This window comes from Sarcophilus harrisii, chromosome 3 (assembly GCF_902635505.1).
Source record: "Sarcophilus harrisii chromosome 3, mSarHar1.11, whole genome shotgun sequence".
NCBI lineage: Eukaryota > Metazoa > Chordata > Mammalia > Dasyuromorphia > Dasyuridae > Sarcophilus > Sarcophilus harrisii.
Genome location: NC_045428.1, coordinates 521771767 through 521791117, shown reverse-complemented (window position 1 = coordinate 521791117; position 19351 = coordinate 521771767). Strand labels below are relative to the sequence as shown.

The 19351-nt window shown below is 37.8% G+C and overlaps 1 protein-coding gene across 3 annotated transcripts in view; it reads left to right on the top strand.

Annotated features, from left to right (window-relative positions):
• The first annotated feature begins 877 nt into the window (after positions 1-877).
• Positions 878-19351, top strand: part of RCBTB1 (RCC1 and BTB domain containing protein 1) — a 54802-nt gene continuing 36328 nt past the window's right edge. For all 3 annotated transcript variants that reach the window (XM_031961948.1, XM_023499646.2, XM_003764570.4), the window contains exons 1-3: positions 878-977; positions 17495-17664; positions 18002-18152. In XM_031961948.1, the coding sequence (XP_031817808.1) occupies positions 17539-17664; positions 18002-18152 (277 nt within the window). In that variant the 5' untranslated portion in view covers positions 878-977; positions 17495-17538. The remainder of the gene's footprint in view (positions 978-17494; positions 17665-18001; positions 18153-19351) is intronic.

Here is a 19351-nt window from a genome sequence, read left to right as displayed (position 1 = left end):
TTGACTTTTTTTACTTTTTAATAACTTTTTATTGACAGAACTCATGCCAGGGTAATTTTTTACATTTTACATTTATCATTTTTTTAAATGGTGTTTTAGATATTTTGGCATCTACTTTCTTATTATCAATTACTTCCTTGAGATATTGGTTTACTAGTGGAATCTGATCAGAGAATTTTTAGTCACTTGATTTGCATAACTGCTAATGTTTCTGTGATTCTATTTTAGCAGCAATCAGCTAAAGCACCCGCCCCTAGTTTCCCCAACCTCTGCCAAATGGAATTTAACCTAGATTATCCAAAATACAAGGGGCTGTTCTTTATTAAGGATTTCTAGGAAACCTCTCCCAACTAAAGGTCCCTTTCCCGCCTCCCACTCCCCTGGGCCCCCACGTTTGTCGGGGCGGGGCCGCCCATTGGCTGGTGAGGAGGGTCCGGCTGCTTCCCCGCCTCCCTCCAAGTGGAGGACCGGAGCTCCAAGGACACGCGTTCAGCCCGCTCCAGTTCCAGAGGCCTTTGCCAGGACTTCTGGGGAATCCATGGCCCCGCCCAGGAGAGTTGGACCAATCCGCATCTCAAATTAGCCCCCTCTTCTTCGAGGCTAGACCAATCAGATTGGCGAGATGACTTAAGAGTCCGCCCCTTGGCCGCGAGAAGCGCTGGTTCTTCAGGCGGGCCCCCAGGCTCCCCGGTGAATTTCTCCTGGAGCTTGGTCCTAGTGTTTTCCTTTCTTTCTTTCTTTTTTCCCTTTCCCTTCCTCGCTGTCACGTGAAGCGGCGGTCGGAGCCTGGCCCTTCCTCAGGACACGTGACCCGGCAGTGCAGTGGCTCTCGGTCCCCTCCTCCTGAGGCTGCTGCCTCTGCGCCCGCCGCCGAGCTCACTCTCCATCCTTCCCCGCCCCCTCCCCAGAGGAGCGCGCCTGCAACTCGCCGCGGGCAGCCGGGGCTGGACCGGAGTGCTCGGGCCGCTGCTCTCCAGGTAGCGCGCGGGCACGAGCTCGCGGCGGAAAGAGAGAACGGGTGGGGAGTGGGGATGGGGGCGGGGGGGCCGGGCGGCCCGCCGCGCGCCGCTGCCCCGGCCTAGACTCGCCGAACCGGGCGGCTGCGGCTTCCCGGACCCGTTAGGCGGGCGCGGGGCTCTCCCACATCCCTGTGTCCGGGCCCGCGCTGCCGGGCGGGAGGGGTCGGCCCCCTCCGAGCCGCTGCTCCGTGTCGGGCGAGCCCCGAAGCCCGGGGTGGGGGTGTCGGGGAAAGTTCTGTCTCTCCTTCGGGGTGGGGGGAGGGTCACGTGAGTGTGTGTGCGTGCCAGGGGGAGCTCAGGCTGGTACCCACGCTTGTGCTGGCTAAACAGCAGCCGGCTGTCTGTCTTCGCTCCACACCTGTCTGGTGTGCCTTAGACACCCGCAGCTGTTGTTCCTTTTCTCTCCGGGTTAGAACATCGGACTCGCCGCTGGGCGCTTTCCCCTCAAGTTTCCCCCTCCCCTCACTCCTAGCGAGCAAGCCGTGCCCTCCCTGGACTCTGGATCCTGCAACCCCACGAAATGGCATCCTTTTTGATCTGTCTGTGATCAGATCCTGGCCTCGTTTTGTGCCTTGCCTCTTCCTCCTGGCAGCCTGAAGCCGCCGGCTTCGGGGCAAAAAGCATTAGTCAGCTAGACTGTGAAACTTTATAAAGAGTTTGCTGGGTGGTCCTTTTCTGCAGCTGTAACTTTGTGTTTAGATGTCATTTCCTCTTGGATAAATGCTGCTCTAGGGCACAAATTGTGGGTCTCAAGAAGTGCTTTGAGCTGTGGGGTGGAGTAACCTCGTGGGAGAAATTAATGACATGGTTATATTGTATTGTTAGCTATTATTGTTGTATTTAAACTATTAAACCAGCACTAAAACTTTTGTAACACTTAATTTAATAAGCCATTAAGGCTTATTAAATTAATAAACGAATACTTTTGGAACACCTTTTATGTTCATTGTTAGAGCGAGAGTTTATAAACTATTTTAATCCATTGTGGGAAGAGAAACGCTTTGCTTTGGCTACATTTTCTTCTCATATTCTTGATGGAAAGAATAGAAAGCCACATCCTGAACAATATGAAACTTCTTTCATTATGTTGTTTTTGGCAGCCATTGTGGTTCATTTAAACCAAAATCTGGGGCCTCTATCGAGGAAATAATCGCAAAACTGAAGCCCTTTGCAGCAGTTTATTAATAAAAGGTTCCTATGCCTTTCAACAAGAGTTGGCAAAATTTCCAGTAATCAGCAGCAAGCTTTGGGAAACTCTAATACTGTAAGATTCTTTAAGTCCCAGTCAGGAAAGGGGAGGTAAAGAAGTTTGGTTATGTGCACAGTTAGTCCTAAAATAGTGTTCTTTCAGAGTTCATAGCATATTTACTGTGTAAACAAACACAGGAGTTCTTGAGAAATACAAAAGAAGTAGGAGATACAGGCCTTGGTCAAGGAACTTACAGTCAGGTCAGGGAGATAAGACTAAACAAAAAATCCTAGTTGTAGCTACATTTGGAGTTATTTTCTAGTTCGCAGAGGCTGAATTTAGCCAGGAAATGCTTTTTGGGGGAAATGAAGGCAGCAGTTCCCTTCATTCCATTTATTCAGGAGCTTTAAATCTGGGGTCCTGAACTTGATTTTTTTTTTTTTTTTAAGTATTTGGTTACTGTATTTCAGTATAATTGGCTCCCTATGTAATCTTGTGTACTTTATTTTGAAAGAGTCTTTTGTGCTATATAGGAAACTTAACTAAATCTATCATTCAGTGCCATAGTGATATTTCCTTTAAAGCAAGTGATACCTTGGAGTCCTAAAGTCTGGGGAAAAAAAAAACCCAAAATGATTTAGTCTGTCTTTTCAGTTAAGCCTGAAGAAAAATCCCCGAAAAAATAGATTTTTGTCTTCTTGCTAAATTTCAAGAGGAAAAGTTTCCATACCCTTCCTCCCCATATAACATCTGCCAGTGTTTTTCTGTTCTTACAAATAGGAATTTGTTTCCTATTTACTGTTTTTCTTGTTATCTTTTGTCTTTTCTTTTTCTTCTATTTCCTCATACCCTCTGTACCCCAGCTCACATCCCTACTCCTCCAAAGCTGGATTATGATGAAGTTATTTTCCTTGCCTTGTAAGGTCTATTTATTATTTTTGTGGACTCCTGAATTTTTAGTTCTCAGTTAAGCTCTTTATGAGAGCTACAATTTTGATGTTTCATTTGTGGTGCAAAGAACAACAAAAGTTAGGAAACCTATGGCCTAATGTTATTTCTATCTATAATGGTCTATGAGACATTAGGTGAGTCATTTCCTCCTGCTCAATCTCAGTTTCTTCTTTTGTAAAATGAGTGGGTAGGACCAGAAGATCTCTATGGTCTGCTCTCCTGCACCTCTTTCCTCTGAGAATCTGTATATAATATAATATAATATAATATAATATAATATAATATAATATAATATAATATAAGCAGCTCTTAAAGTATAAATGCATAAAATTTCAGATTTCAGTTGAAAATTGGTTTCTCATAGACTTTGTCCTAAATGGTAATTAGACCTCATGTACTGGAATTATCATGTGATACTTGATATGTTAATAAATCTATCATATTTAACAATGTTTCTACGGGAAAAGGAAGTCAGGATTCTAACTTACACTCTAGCAAAATGCTTACCTCCTCACCCTTGCCTCTGGAATTACAAGTAGAATGAAAATCTGACTTGGGGCTTTGGGGAGTGTTAAATACCAGAGGCAACTATCTGTTCTGGGTCAGCTCCTAGTTATATTGTTTCTTTTTTCTTCATATGCTTTCTCTATCCTCTATCTCATGTCTTTATATTAAAAAAAAAAAAAAAAAGGCATTCTTAGGGATTGATTGAGGTTTTTATATCTAACCCTGAAGCAAATACACAGACAATTTGAGGTTCTAGAGGATCTTTAGGGTTAGTAACAGAGATTTAACATACTTTTTAGTAAATCTTATTAACTAAGATTCATCTACATTTCAGAGAAAAACCAGATTGACTATCCTCAATATTCCTTCATTAAAACTGAGCTAGGAAGTGGGTTCTGGAGTGAAGATTAAGGCAGGACAAAGAAATGAAACACAGACTGAATCTGGTGTCAAAGAGTGTATTCCAGAATTTGCCTTCTATTCCCTTGTTATTGCCAAGACCACCTATCTCACTTTACTTGTTCCTCTTTATTACAATTCTATAGTCAGTCCAAGGCAGGACTGCTGATAGCAAGGATGGGAAGAGGGGGAAAGATAATGTTGTTACTAAAGAGTACAACAAAAATTGGTTATTTTCCCACAATTTCTAGTGGAAGAAATACAACATGAATAAATGAAAAAGCACCTATTGAGCACTTACTAAGTGCCAGACTGTAAGCTGAAATGTTAGAAATTATTTTTTTTGAGACAATTTCTGTGCCTTGGGAGCTAACAGTTTAATGAACAAAATCAACACGCCATCAGGGACTAATGGCTAGGAAGGGAGTTTTGTTCTGGAAAGGGAATGGGCCAAGGCAGGCCTATGGTCTGACTGGATAGCTGGATATGAATAAAAAGATTATCACTAGATAAGGGTCAGCCGGTAGAGTGGGGCAGGTGGGTTATTTTACACACACTCAATTGCCAGTCAATTAGGTTAGGTCCTAGGGTGGTAGATGTAAAGGTGAATGAATTAACCTTCCTAATTACTGTGAGGGCATGGATTTTGGAAGTCCTCTATAGCAAAGCTTCTTCAATCGTGAATAACCCCACATGGGGGTCACATAACTGAATGTGGGGATTGTGAAATTATAATTTATTATCAGTAAATGTTTGATTTGTATACTTGTTTTATATACCTGGGAGTCACATAAAAATTTCTTGGGCCCTGCTCTGTCTTGAGGTCCAGATCTCTTTCTTATGGGGAGGGTGCTGGCTCAGATTGGGAAGAGTAGGACAGTGATGATATGCAGATGTTGAGGTGGCCTGGTTGGATATCTTGATGGATACCATAATAGTTTTCCTATGCTGCTTTTTGAACATTATTTAGGGACTGCCTATACATTGAAATAGGAAGCTAGATAGCTTGACCTGAGTTCAAATGTGGCCTCAGACACTTATTAGCTTTGTGACCCTGGACAAGTCACTTATCTTCTGTTTACCTTAATCCACTGGAGTAGGAAGTGGCAAACCATTCCAATGTCTTTGCCAAGAAAACTTCCCAGATGAGGTCATAAAGAGTCAATCAGATATGACTGAATAATTGAACACACACAAAAAATTGAAAATCTCTAGCATTATTCTCTAAGAGCAAAATTGGGTAAAAGGCAAGTTCATGCGATTAGACCTCTTCTAAAGGGAATTCAGTTTGTAAAATATCAAAATAGCTTTATAAAGGCAATTCCAATAGACTTAGGATAGAAAGTGAGTGCTATCCACATCCAGAGAGAGAACTATTGAGAGTGAATGTGAATCAAAGCATAGTATTTTCATCTTTTGTTGTTAAGTTTTTCCTTTTTCGTGGTTTTTTCCCTTTTGATCCAATTTTTCTTGCACAGCATGACGAATATGGAAATGTTTAAAAGAAGTGTATATATGATTTAACCTATATCAGATTGCTTGCTGCTTTGGGGAGAGGAGAAGTAAGGGAGAATTGGAGAAAATTATAGAACACAAGTCTTACAAAAATGAATGCTGAAAACTATCTTTACATGTATTTGGAAAAATAAAATTCTATTGAAAAATATCTTTGTATAACAAATTAATGGTAATAGAATGCTAAAGTCATATTGAAACTTTCTTTGTAGGGGGAAAATGTTTATTTCCATAAGCTAGACCCCCAGGCTTTGGTGACTTAGGTGGTATCTGGTAACTAACATTTATATAAATCTATATGGTTTGCTAATGAGTTTATCTGAATTATCTAATGTAAGTCTTCTGACATCCCATTGCCGAAAGTCTCATGGGCATTAATTAACCCATTTTACTGAGAAAGTTATCTGAGGCACAGATAATGACTAATCCAGTCACATAAACAGTGATAAAGGTGATGCTCAGACTTGATTTTTCCAAGTGGCTTAAGCTTCTCCTTGCTGCCCGTTGGTATTCCGTGTACTTTAACACACACTTAAAGTGCCTATTATGTGCAGGCCATTCTAGATACAATGACAAAATGAGAAGTCATTCCTTTTCTGAAGGAGTATAATTGAGGATAAAGAGAACTAACACCTCAGTGAATCAGGGAAGGTTTCCTGTCATAAATAAGTCCGAAAAAGAAACAGAATTGTTTGAGTGAGATTTGTTTTGCCTCCCATTATCCTCTTGCAATTCCATGTTGTAACGACCCCAGAAGCATTCAGCATGCTTTAAGAGCTTTAATATAGTCCTTACTTTCTACTCTTGATTTTTTCTTGAGGTTCTATTGCAGTGATTTCTCATGAAGATGTTTCTCAGATTACTATGGAAGATGAAATTCTTACTCTACAAAAGCAATGCATTTTCCTGTACCATAAGACAGTGCCATTCATTTGGGAATAATGCATCTTTGGGTTTAGTTGGATATCAAGTCATTGCTGCTTGATGACATGAAGAATGCATGAAAGCATCACTCTGGACAAAATATTCCTTGTTCTTATTAGCAAAATGTTAGCTTCCCTTTTTTAAATCTCAAAGGCAAATGATTTATTTTTATTTTAATTGTCTAAAGATATTTCTTTGCTGGTCAAATTACATTAATGGTGATGAACAAGTGTTAGGATCTGAACTTTCTTATTTTTAGTGATATCTTTTATTTTTATATCACCTAAATTTTCTTTTGCCCCCAGAAAAGTAACTCCAACCACAAATAATTTTTTTAAAAGGGGGGGAGGGAGAACTAAGTGAAACTGATGGATATAGTTTTTAAAATCTGAAATTAAATGCAGTGTTCCAGATCTGTGGATTCTCCCAGCTCTATAAAGGTAGGGAAATTGTATTCCCATCTTTGGAGTCAGTCTTGTTCTTTGTAATTTTGTAGTGTTCCTAATGTTTGCTTCCCAGCAAGGAACATTGTTTGAAAAAGTTTAACCATTAGGGTACATATAGGGTAATTTTTAACACAGGGATGAAAAAGTGCTACTGGAATTCAAGACCATGTCCAGTGCTATTTGTGTTGCTGCACTTTTCCATCACTGTTAGATTTGCTCAGAGTTGTTCTTGGATTTCTTACATATAAAGCCAGCTGCATACTTCTAGAATTATGGTTTGGATTCAGGCCCAAACTGGGTAAAACCAACCTTTTTTTTTTTTTTTTTTTCCATGAAGCCACAGATGCAGAATTGCATCCAAATCTTGAATAAACTTTTGATTTAAAAAAAAAAAATACTTAGTACCTATAGGAGAGTTGAACTTTACTAAACTATCTCACTGCAAAAAGATCTAAAGTAATATTTTCAGTTTTTTAGCTCCTTGGAAAATGAAGTAGGAGTTGGTCCATTTCTATTTAGTCTATTGCTTATTGCCTAAGTTTCAGGATGACACAAAGTTACCTAAAGGATGACTTTAGTAGCAAAACATGGTTCTTTCCTGTTTACTTTTCTCAAAACAAGAGCATAGTGTGATTTTTTTTCCCACCATATTAGCTTCTTATATATGCAAATATATTAGCTGCTACCAAATCAGCCACCCACAACATAGTAGCCTTATTTTCCCCACCAGTCAACCTTCAGGGAAATAGTCCTGCATGTATCTGAAATTGGGCCTTCAATAGGATTTTCTTCAGGTATTGAACTTTGATGGTGTGAACTGGAAAGTACCTAGAATCACCTAAAGTTTTGTTTTGTAGCTTCACCAAGGTCAGAGAAAATCCCAAAATGGGAATTCCTTGACAGTCACCTTGACAAGTTACACCTTGTAACATCTCTTACATATTTTGAAGCAGGCAGGGGCACTGAGAAATAATTTACTTTTGATCATAGAGCTAGTAGATGTCAGAGCATATTTCTCACAAGGTCTTTTCAGTTCCACTGATCTGCCTATGGCCTACAATTACCAATATGAAATAGAAAAGGCTATCTCCTTTATTATTTATCACAGAAAGACTTGCAGGATACTCTGTTGCTGTTTGTATTTTGAAGTAACAGGGAAGGAATTTCTGCCTCCTTTGTGTTAGTATTAAGATTGTGGGAAATGAGTACAGACTGCTAAGGGTAGAACATTGTTCATCTATTCCATATGTATTCTTCCATATGATATATGGCAAGATTCAACAGTGTTCTACCATTTGCCTTATCTCTGACCTGGAAAGATATTAGAATTGCTAAAGTTCAAAAAAGACCCAGTGGTTTTTTTTTTTTTTTAAGATAATAATAATAACCTTAACAGGTAGAATTTATATAGTGCTTTAAACATTGCAAAGCACTTTACAAAGATCTCATTTTATCCTCACAACTGCTTTGGAAGGGGGTATGCTGTTATCTCCATTTTATAGATGGGAAAACTGAGGAGGACTCGGAGGTCAAGTGATTTTCATAGGCTCTTACAACTAGTAAGTGTCTGAGGTTGGATTTGAATTCAGGTCGTAGGGCAATCCAACAATGTGAGAAAAGAAAAAGAACCAGAAATACCAAGTGGTGGGACCACTATAGTTCCAGGAACTTGGCTTCTTAGAAAGAAGAGGGAGAAATCCCAGATGAAGTAGATAAGTTCCAGGACTAAGCAGGAAATGAAATAACTTATGTTACTGGCTTGATGACATGATGAAATAGATAACTAGAAACAAAACATTTTGATGAGCAGAACTGCTTGGAGAGCGTCCCAGGAAATGAGCTTGTGTTAAGTTCTTCCTTTGTGGTAGCCGCTATGGTGAGCACTGTGGATGCAAATGGGTAAAGGAGAGTTCCTGATTTTCAAAGAGCTTACATTCTAATGAGGAAGGAAAATCAAATAAATATACTGCAAAGAAAAGATCCAAAGTCTTCTGAGTAAATTTGAGAAGATAGGGAGAGATATTTTCACCAACATGATCTGGAAAGGATTATGGAAGGTGTAACATGTGAATTGAGCCTCAAAGAAGAATAATTTGTTTTTAAACAAAAAGAAATGAGTACATTCCAGGCCTGAGTGATGACTTATATGGTGTGAGAATTGTTGTAATTGAACAAGATTTGGCAACTGACTTGATTATAAGGGATGAGCAGAAAAAATGGAAGAACCAAGAATGATTCCAGTGTTATAAACCTTTGGCGCTCTCACCAAATATTGTTAAATAAAGTTAATTCTGTTTTGGAAATATGTTTGAGGTGCTGCTGGCACATCCAAGTAGACATATCTAGTGCATAGAGTTTAGGAAAGAGACTAGGGCTGGATGTGTAGATTTAGGAATGAGCCCATAGGAATAGAAGAGAGAAGTACTCATATCAGAGTCATTGACATAAGTATTGCAAAGACTAGAGCAGGTAGATGCAGGAAAAGAGAACAGAATAAAGAGTAGAGTATTCTATTGTTAAATGTCTGTGAGGGGTTTGTGATAATCAAAAAATGAATGCTATCTGCCATGAGGGGTCTTACTATTTCTCTCCCTTCCACTAAAGCTGTAACTTCAAGATGAGATCCCTAACTCCATGTGGTTCCTCTTTGGCCAATTGTTGTTTTATTTGATGTTGTTCAGTGTTTCCAATTCTTTGTGAACTCATTTGGAGGTGTTTTTTTGTTTTGTTTTTAGCAAAGATCTGTTGTGGTTTGCTAGTTCCTTCTCCAGCTTATTTTACAGGTGAGGAAGCTGAGACGAGCAGGGTTAAGTGACTTGCCCAGGATCACAAAGCTAGTATGTGCCTGAGACCAGATTTGAACTTAGGAAGGTTAATCTTCCTGACTCCAGCCCTAGTATCCTGTCCCTCTATCCACTCCACCATCTAGTTGTTTTATAGCAAATGTAATCCAAGATGTCTACAACTATAGCTATAGCTGACTGAGAACTGTGTCAAGCTGCAAAAGTACTCATACCAGCCTTTCTGGGACAAGGTGAAATAATAATCCAAATATACCATTTATTTCATTTTCTTAATTTTTTTTTATGTATATGTTGCCAACTCTTTCTTACAAGATGCCAGAAGCATTTCATGAGCAGATCCTTAGCTATTAATAATATTGAATGGCAGTTCAGTGTAAACTGTTAATTAAAATGAAGCTTCATCCAGCTTGTACAAATATAGGAGATCTTTAATTAGTGGGAGACTTTTGCATATATTTTGAATTTTTCATTTCAATTAAAATGTTTGCCAGGTGGCACAGGTAGTAGTTGGAGTACTGTACTTTGGAGTTTGAATCTTCCCATCAGATGTGTGACCTTGGGCAAGCTACTTAGCCTTTTTCAAACTCAATTTTCCTCATCTGTAAATGGGGATAGTAGTGCCTGCCTCATAGAAGGCTTGAGGTAACATGCATATATAAACTTTAAAAACCTATATAAATATTAATTGTTAAATTGTACAAAGTAGGGATTGCTATAGCCACGTAGCAGCTGTGTCTATTAAAGATGGTCTTCTAAAGATAGTTCATTGCAATCGTCATATGCTTTTCTCTACCATAGGTACCAGACCTTATAATAATCAGAATCCCTCTTTCCATTCCCCCAGGTTACAAGGAAAGCTAGAGGCAGAAAATCAGACTCTTGGTACACTGCACTGTTTAAAACCTATAAAATCTTCTCCTTAGTCTTCACATCTGAACAGTTTTCTGTTGTAATAATCATTTGCATAGCTTGAAGTTAATAGCATTTTACAGTTTCCTAAATATCATACAAACACATACACACATGTATGTATATGTGGAATCGGTAGTTTTTTTCCTTTTTTTTTCTTTATTAAAAGCTTTTTATTTTTTCAAAACATGTGTGGACAATTCTTCAACATTAGCCCTTGCAAAATCTTGGGTTCCAATTCCCCCCCTTCCTCTAGATGGCAAGTAATCAATGTATATATGTTAAAAATGGTAGAAATATATGTTAAATCCAGTATATGCATACATATTTATACAATTATCATGCCACACAAGAAAAATCAATCCCCCTCCCCAAATAAGCAAAATAAAATGCAAGCAAAGAACAACAAAAAGAGTGAACATGCTATGTTATGAACCACACTCAGTTCCCACAGTTCTTTCTCTGGGTGTAGATGGCTTTCTTCATCACTAAACAATTGAACTGGTTTGAATCATCTCATTGTTTAAGAAAGCCATGTCCATCAGAATTCATTATAGCATAATCTTGTTGCTGTGTATAATGATCTCCTAGAACCAGAGTAGTTTAAGTGATTTGTGGTCACATAGATCATAGGTGACAGAACCAGAATTCAAACAGAGGACTTGCAATTTTCCAAATCTAGTGCTTCATCTGCCTGTGCTAAATATTAGCTTTTGAGAGCCATATTTATATTTAAAAGTATATCTAGAAATTAAGTGAAATTATACAGATTTTAGAGATCACAGTTCCCTCTGGGTATGTATTTTATTAACCTGAAGTGTTTCCCTTTTTATAACATTATTTTGTTATTTTTTCAGTTTTGAAATACATTCAAAGATACTGTTCAACTTTTCTTTTGGTAATACACTTTTATGGCTTTTGATTTTTATGCACTTTGTCAGTGATTGTTTGTAGAGCCAAAAGATGAATGGGGTACCTACTCTTCCTATCCTTAACCCCAGTGACAAAATTCTAAAATGAAATAAGGAAAAATGAAAACTCTTCATGGCTGAAACACTTATTTTTATGTCAAGTAAATGAAATTTATCTGCTTCTTTAGGTTATAAACTCAAGGCAAGAATATTTAAGCTTAAAACATTTAGTGACATATATATTTATGTGTAAATGTATACTTATATAAATCACTTAAATAGTAAAACTTTAAAACCTATTTTTTGTTCTGTTTAGTCTCTAAGTTAAGCAGTCATTTAGCCTAATGCTTAGTTTTTTATAAACCTTTTACAAAGTGTTTGTAGGTTGCATAATTCAGCTCAGATTTTTAAAAATTTTTAAACAACAAAAAAAAATGTTTTCTTGCCTTTAAAATTAAACACATTAAGTTGAACTCTGAGCCAATTTAAAAGATACCATCATTGTCAGCTGCTTCATTCAAAACTTATCTCTTCCTTATGACACATCAGGTTCTATTCATGAACAGGTGTAAACAACACCTTAAAAGGTGATGCTGAACTACTTTTCAAGACAAAATAAATACTTGGTCAACCAGCTGCAAATATTTGAATCTGGATTCAAATTACATGCTATACAATAAAGTAGTTGGTGCTCATGGGCTGAAAAGTAAGGAGTATAGAAGCTAAAATATAGTTACCTTAGAAGTATCACTAAAATCCCCTTGGCATTCAGGGAATGTATCTTAGGATATGAGACTTTTAAAGACCTTCTAGGAGAGGGGATTTCACAGTATATATTGAACACCTAGAGTATCCTTCAAAACATTGTAGAAAAGATGAGTGATTTAGACCCTTCTCCTCTTGGAGCTTCTTTATAAAATGTTAAGTCAGTTCAGTCATGTCTGACTCTACATGACTCCATTTGGGGTTTTCTTGGAAGATACTGGAGTGGTTGGCCATTTCCTTTTCCAGTTTAACAGATTTAGGAATTTTAAAATTTTTAACCAATAAGGAAACTCGGGGCAACCAGGGTTAAGTGACTTGCTAGTCAGTGTCTGGGGCCAGATCTAAACTCAGGAAGATGTCTTTTTCACCTCAAGGCCCGGTACTTTGCCACCCAGCTGCCCCCCTTTTTTATTGTTGTTGTTTGACCTTTCTTGAAGAGGAACATGACATTGGGAAACATGACATGTTAGTGAACTGCATTTATGGGAAGAAGGGCCGTGCAAAGTCACCTGCTTCACTTTCCCCAGGAAGCATCTAGGTTCAGTGGCCAGGTATAGATTAGAGGTGGCCTTGAATGCAATGGGACACTTTGGCCTTTCTAAGCTAAGGTCTTCAACAGGTCTCAGTTTGACTGAGGGAGCACCATTCAGTGATTAAGGCCAGGTAGAGATTGAGGGAAAGAATTCTTCTTTCATGAAGTAAAAAAGAAAAAAACTAAACTAAATAATTCTGGGAGGGGAAGACCCTCAGAGTTTCTGGCCTAAGCAGAAATGACTTATTTACATTCAATCTGAGTCTATGGGGACTCAAACTATGATCAAATGGGACTTGACCTGTTGGTGGCCAATCAATGACAATCAGTGGTTTTGGTTTTAAGGCATGATCCTTAAGAAAAAAATCTAGCCAGTAAACCCCCTGATCTCTTGGGAAGGTTCAGAGATCTGGGGGGTGGGGGGGGGTGGAGAGGAAGCTTTTAAGAGCATCTGTAGGTAAGGATTATGATATCCTTTCATGAATAGAGGAAGAGAAAAGAAGGGAAGCAGGGGAAAAAAGGAAGAGGAAAGGAAAAAGGGGGAGAGAAAAAGAGTTTTCCACCTTTCCAATTTGTCGGCTAGCTCTACTCATAAAGGTCATTGTTTATCCTTCTTTCTCAAAGACTATGCCATCAGGAAGATGATGCCATAAAATGGAAGTGAATTCAATTTAAATGAAAAAAAAGCTGTGCACAGTTGCCTAACTCACTTTCTCCTCTAGAGCTATCCAGGTCCAGTGGCCAGATAGAGATCAGTACAACTGAAGATAACCCTGGATGTAATGGGAGACCTTGGCCTTTTTAAGCTAAGGACTTCATCAGGTCTTGGTTTGAGGCCACACCCGGTCAGTAATTTAAGATAGGAGGACATCTTAAGATAAGGAGCAGTTATTGCAATGCATGTAAGACATAAGCATGTACTAAGAATTTCTCATAACATAATTGGGCCACAACTAAATATAGATCTGTCCTAGTGAGCAGTAGCATATTCTGGTGGATAAAACTATACATCTGAACTCAGAACATGTAATCTTTAAACTTGCCACCATTGTTTGTGTTGTGTTGGGTAAGTTGCTTTATTCTCCAGCCTCTGTCCATTTTTAAAATGAAAAGCTTGAACTCGATGGTTTTTTCCTTCTGACTGTAAATCCTGTGATCTTAGATATTGACAGTATTAACATTTCCTTAGGGAGTGGAGTTTTCTCCAGTGCTAAGTATCCCTTGTGTGTAACCTAGGGCACCATCTGTTTGCTCTTATGTAAAACAACCATTCTGGGTACCGTTCTAGGTCCCAAGTCAGAAATGAAAAAGGGAGAGGGATTAATGTTTTTAAAGCTCAGAAAACACATTTTGGTTGTTTTAGAGCAGAGTTCTTAAACTTTCCACTCATGACTCCTTTTCACCCCTAAATTTTTTATGTGAATCCACAGAATATAGGTATATAGAATAAGTATATATACATATATATATATAACATATATATTAAATATTTACTGATAATAAATCACAAATATATTTTAAAACAATTTTTTGGTATACATATAATACCATTTATTAAAGACAAAAGCAAACTTACATACTGAGATGGGTGTATTTGTTAATTTTTACATAAAGGATGAAATCTTGGTGGAATATTTGATACCTTTTAATGTTGCCAAATTTTTTACAACCACCACATTTATCTAGGTAACTCCATATAGGATCATGACCCACAGTTTAAGAAGCTTTGCTTTAGAGAAATTCAAACTATATAGAAGATAAAAATTAGATTGTTCATCATTAGTTTATTTAAAATTACTACAACAGCAGAGAATTTCTCTTATTAAAGAATATTGATGAGGAGCAAAAGCATGTTTTTTCTTAGTGCTTTGTCTAATTTTGAATTATGAAAATTCAAGTTTGAGTATCTCATACTGTAGTTAATATATGGCTTAAATTTTTGTACCTATTTATCAAATATTGATGTTTATATTTTGGCTCGGGTGATACAATGGATAGAGTGCTAAATTTGGAGTCAGGAAGACTATCTTCCTGAGTTGATATCTGGCCTCAGACACTAACTAACTCTGTGACCTTGGTTAAGTCATTTAATCCTGTTTGCCTTCCTTTGCTCATCTATAAAATGATTTCTTGAGAAGAAATGGTAGACCATTCCATTATCTTTACCAAGAAAACCCCAAATGGGGTCACAGAGTTGGACACCACTGGAAAACAACTGAACAAATTGAAATGCAAATATTTATTAAGCTTCTGCTACATACTGAACACTGCTTTTGATACCAAAAATGCCTAAGACAGGAGCGGTTTTCAAGGAGCTCACATTCTAACATAGGGAACAACATGCAAATTGCAATGTACAAACAAGCTCCATACAGGATCAATTGGATATAATCTACAGAGGGAAGAACTAACACTGGACGGGGGAATGGGGATGAGAAAAGACTTCTTCTGAAGATGGGATCTTAATTGGAACTTGAAGGAAACCAGAAAAACCAAAAGGTAGAGGTGCAGAGGGAAAAAATTCCACACATGGGGTGTGTGCACTGCAAATGCCCAGAGTTGAGAGAGAGGGTCTTCTTCAAGGAACATCAGGGACACCAGTTTTACTGAATTCACAGGTATAAAGTGCCTGGTAGTGGGAGGAGAGGATCAAAGGAGAAAAACTAAACAAAGGAGTTTACATTTTTAGGTATGGTAAATTTTTAGAGGATAGAAAGCCACTGGAGTTTAATGAATGGTCAGATTTGTGCTTAAGGAAGATCTGAATGGAGGATGGTCTGGGGTAGGAAAGCCTTATGGTGGGGAGGACAAGCAGACTGTTGCTGGGGTCCAGGCATGAGGGAATGTGAATCTACACGACAGTGATAGTATCAGCAAAGGAGAGGACATACTTAGGAGAGGTTAAGAAAGTATAATTGACAAGCCTTGGCAACAGTTTAGAAATGGGGTAGAGCAGATGAGGTCAGGGATAACGGCTTGGTGATAAGCCTGGGTAACTGAGAGAATGCTAATATCCTCAATATTAACAGGTAAGTTAGGAAGAGTGGAGGATCTAGGGGAAAAGACAATGAGTTTGGTTTTGAACATATTGAATTTAAGATGGCTATTGGACATACAATTTGATATGTCCAATAAATAGGCAGTTCCTTCTTTTTTCCCCAAGACAGCAAGCATCTTCCGGAGTTGAAATCTGGCCTCAGATACTAATTAGCTCTGTGACCTTGGCTAAGTTACTTGCCTTCCTTTGCTCTGTTACACATGTACAGTCATTCTAAAATGTAGTTCCATATTTATCATGTTGTGAAAGAAAAATTAGATCAAAAGGGGGGAAAAACCCATAAGAAAGAGAAGATGAAAATAGTATGCTTTGATTCACTCCCAGTCTCCATAGTTCTCTGTCTGGATATGCATGGCATTTCCCAGGGGATAAGTATATTTTAGAATCATTAGTGTAGAGATGGTGATTGAATCCGGGGGAGTAGAGGAAGTCACTAAAAGAAGTAGTCTAGAGAGAGAAAAGAGGACCCAGGACAGAGCCCTGGGGAAGATATGATCTGGAAGAGGATCCGGCAAAGACGACCAACCATGCCTTAGTGAAAGGGCAAGTCAATTTTCTGAGAGCCTCCACAGCTGTGAATTACAACGCTTGAAGGAGTTACAAAGCAGCCTTTACTAACACAGATGTTCCTTGTGGATTGGGAGTGAAATAAATTGGAGACGAGGGAAGAGGAGAGCGGTCAGAGAACAGCAACTGCCTCTCAGTCTCCTTGTATCATCATCATCATCCTCTCACATGAAGAGATCCATTCTACAGGTCTGGGTTAGACCTCCAGCAGGCACTGGCAGATGGCGCCAGTATCACAACAACTGACACATGTAGCACTTTAAGATTCATAGAATGTGTTACATGAATCGCTTCCCTTGATCCTCGCATCAGCTTCTCATTAGAAGATGGTACATTCTAGTTCGTGATGACACAAATCAATAGCTGCATCCTTTTGTATCAACTTTTTGGTCATTAGTGATGATCCCCCATATTGTGGTATTAGTTTTGAAAGCTTTTCTTGCTAATAAGGTGAACTGAAATCAACTGAAAGGTGATTTTAACTATAAAAATATATAATGAAAAGATAATATTTTCCTGTTTTCATTCCAGGGAACCTCTAGAAATATTTATATTTTTGTAATATATGTGGCCTTTGTCTATCTAGAAAATATTCTGTACTAATTTTTCTCTACTTATTATAGTCTTTAACATTTACAAAATAGTTTAGGGTCTTATCCAGAAGATAAGTTTAGTGCTCAGTGTCTTACTGTTACAAGCATGCATGTTTATAAACAGATAAGCAATCACACGAGCAAGGAAAAATAAAAACCCAGGCCTTGTCAGATATTCCTTACTCAAGAGAAAAAGACTATCTTGAAGGCAAAGGAAGAAAAGATTGTGTTAGCTACTACTTGCACTTGTAAGAAAGCTTTTTTTATGGAGTGATTTTAAAGCATGTGATCCACTCAATTTTAGAAATATATAAATCCATTCCAGTAACATAGAATAAAGCTTTGGTTGTTACCAGTTTATTTCCACTTCCCTTAATGTTTGTTTTCAATATTTGTTTATTGTAGAAGAGATGTCGTCTTATTTATAAGAGTTGCTTCCAACAAGAGTCATGGTGGATGTAGGAAAGTGGCCAATATTTACCCTGCTCTCACCTCAGGAGATTGCTTCTATTCGGAAAGCATGTGTCTTTGGCACATCAGCTAATGAAGCCATCTATGTTACCCATAGTGATGAGGTAAGAAACTAGTCACAAACATCTGATTTACTTTGGGGATGTACCTCCCAAATCATGAAATATATATTCTGGAGACTGAAAGGGTAGGGTTTCATTTTCAATTTAATTTTATGTTTATTGATTTCATATTGTGTGGTAATAAAGGGGCTAAATGGGTAATTTTGAATTCTTTCCTTACAACTGTTGCCTTTGTTTAGTGATATATAAAATATCTGATAACTAAATGCTTTCAGCAAATGTTGGGGGTTTTTTTCCAATAAATTTTATTACTTTAATTTTTCCTTGTTAGGAGAGTTATTAAATTGCACTGAAAACTAAAAAGTTCTTTGTTTTCTAGGTATTTGTATTTGGACTGAACTGTAGTAACTGTCTGGGGACCGGGGATAATCAGAGCACCATTGTACCCAAAAAACTAGAGGCATTGTGTGGAAAGAAGATTAAGAGTCTTAGTTATGGAAGCGGGCCACATGTGCTTCTTAGCACTGAAGGTAAAAGAGGAAGGACCCCAAACTTGGATATTTCTAAAGTGGAACTGTCAATTCAAAGTTGAGGGAACAAATTGTTTTATTCAATAATTAACATAGGTTACTTATTTGCATTGCCAGTAGAGAAAATACTGGGGGAGGTGTAATTTCTTTTTTTTTTTTTTTTTAAACACTACAAAATACAGCATCAGAGTCCAGCAAACTTCACAAAGTATTGGCTTGTGTTCCTGGATTGTTTTTGCATTTCTGCAACTAATTAGCCTCATAACTTATCCTGTCCAGTCTGATTTTTCCCCTTATTTTTATGTTAATGATATCATTTATTTTTATATCCCCTTCATTTTCCAAATATGCTTTTCCCCCAACATTTATCTAAGGAGTTATCCCTGGTCACAAAGAAGGAAAAAAAGAAGAGGTGGGGAAGTAGTTCAACAAAACTTTTTAAGTTTGGCAATATTTGGAATATTCTTTACATAAAGTGAATGTACCTTACCTTGTGAAGAAGGGAGCCAGGTTTATTTTCTTTACTCTTTTCCAAGAATAAGCTTAATTATAATTATGTAATATTATTTAGGTTCTTTGTCCTTTCCTTATGCATTGTATATATTTTTTCCTTGATTCTACTTGCTTTTTTCATCAGTACACATAACTCTTCCCATGTTTTTATAGGGTCTTCATTTTCATTGCTTAAGGTACAATAATATTTCATTGCATTTATGAACCACAGTTAATATAGCTATTCTCCAATCAATGGACATTTGCTTTGCTTCCAGTTTTCCACTATTAAAAAAAGTGTAACTATAAATGTTCTGGTGGATATGCTACTGAGAAGTTACTTAGGCAAATTATCATGTGGTCTGCCATGGCCAGAGCTCTGGTAAGGTCAGAACTCCTTTGTAACTAACAGATATTATCAAGCAAATAAAACCTCTTATTAGGTGTAGCTAAAAAGATATGTCTTTATGCCTTCAGTTCATCAACTTTCTGTCAAGATGGTAAAGCATGCTTCATCATCAGTCATATCATTGTAGCAATTAGAATTCTTAAGTATTTCAAAGCAGTTTTCTCCCTACTATTGTAGGGCTAGAGATTAGACCTGTTATTTTATTAATATGGGGTTAAAACTGCCTTTACCAAGGTGGGTTCTTTTTCTGCAACATACTGTTGTAGACAGTTGCCTGGAACACAGAGAGATGAAGAGA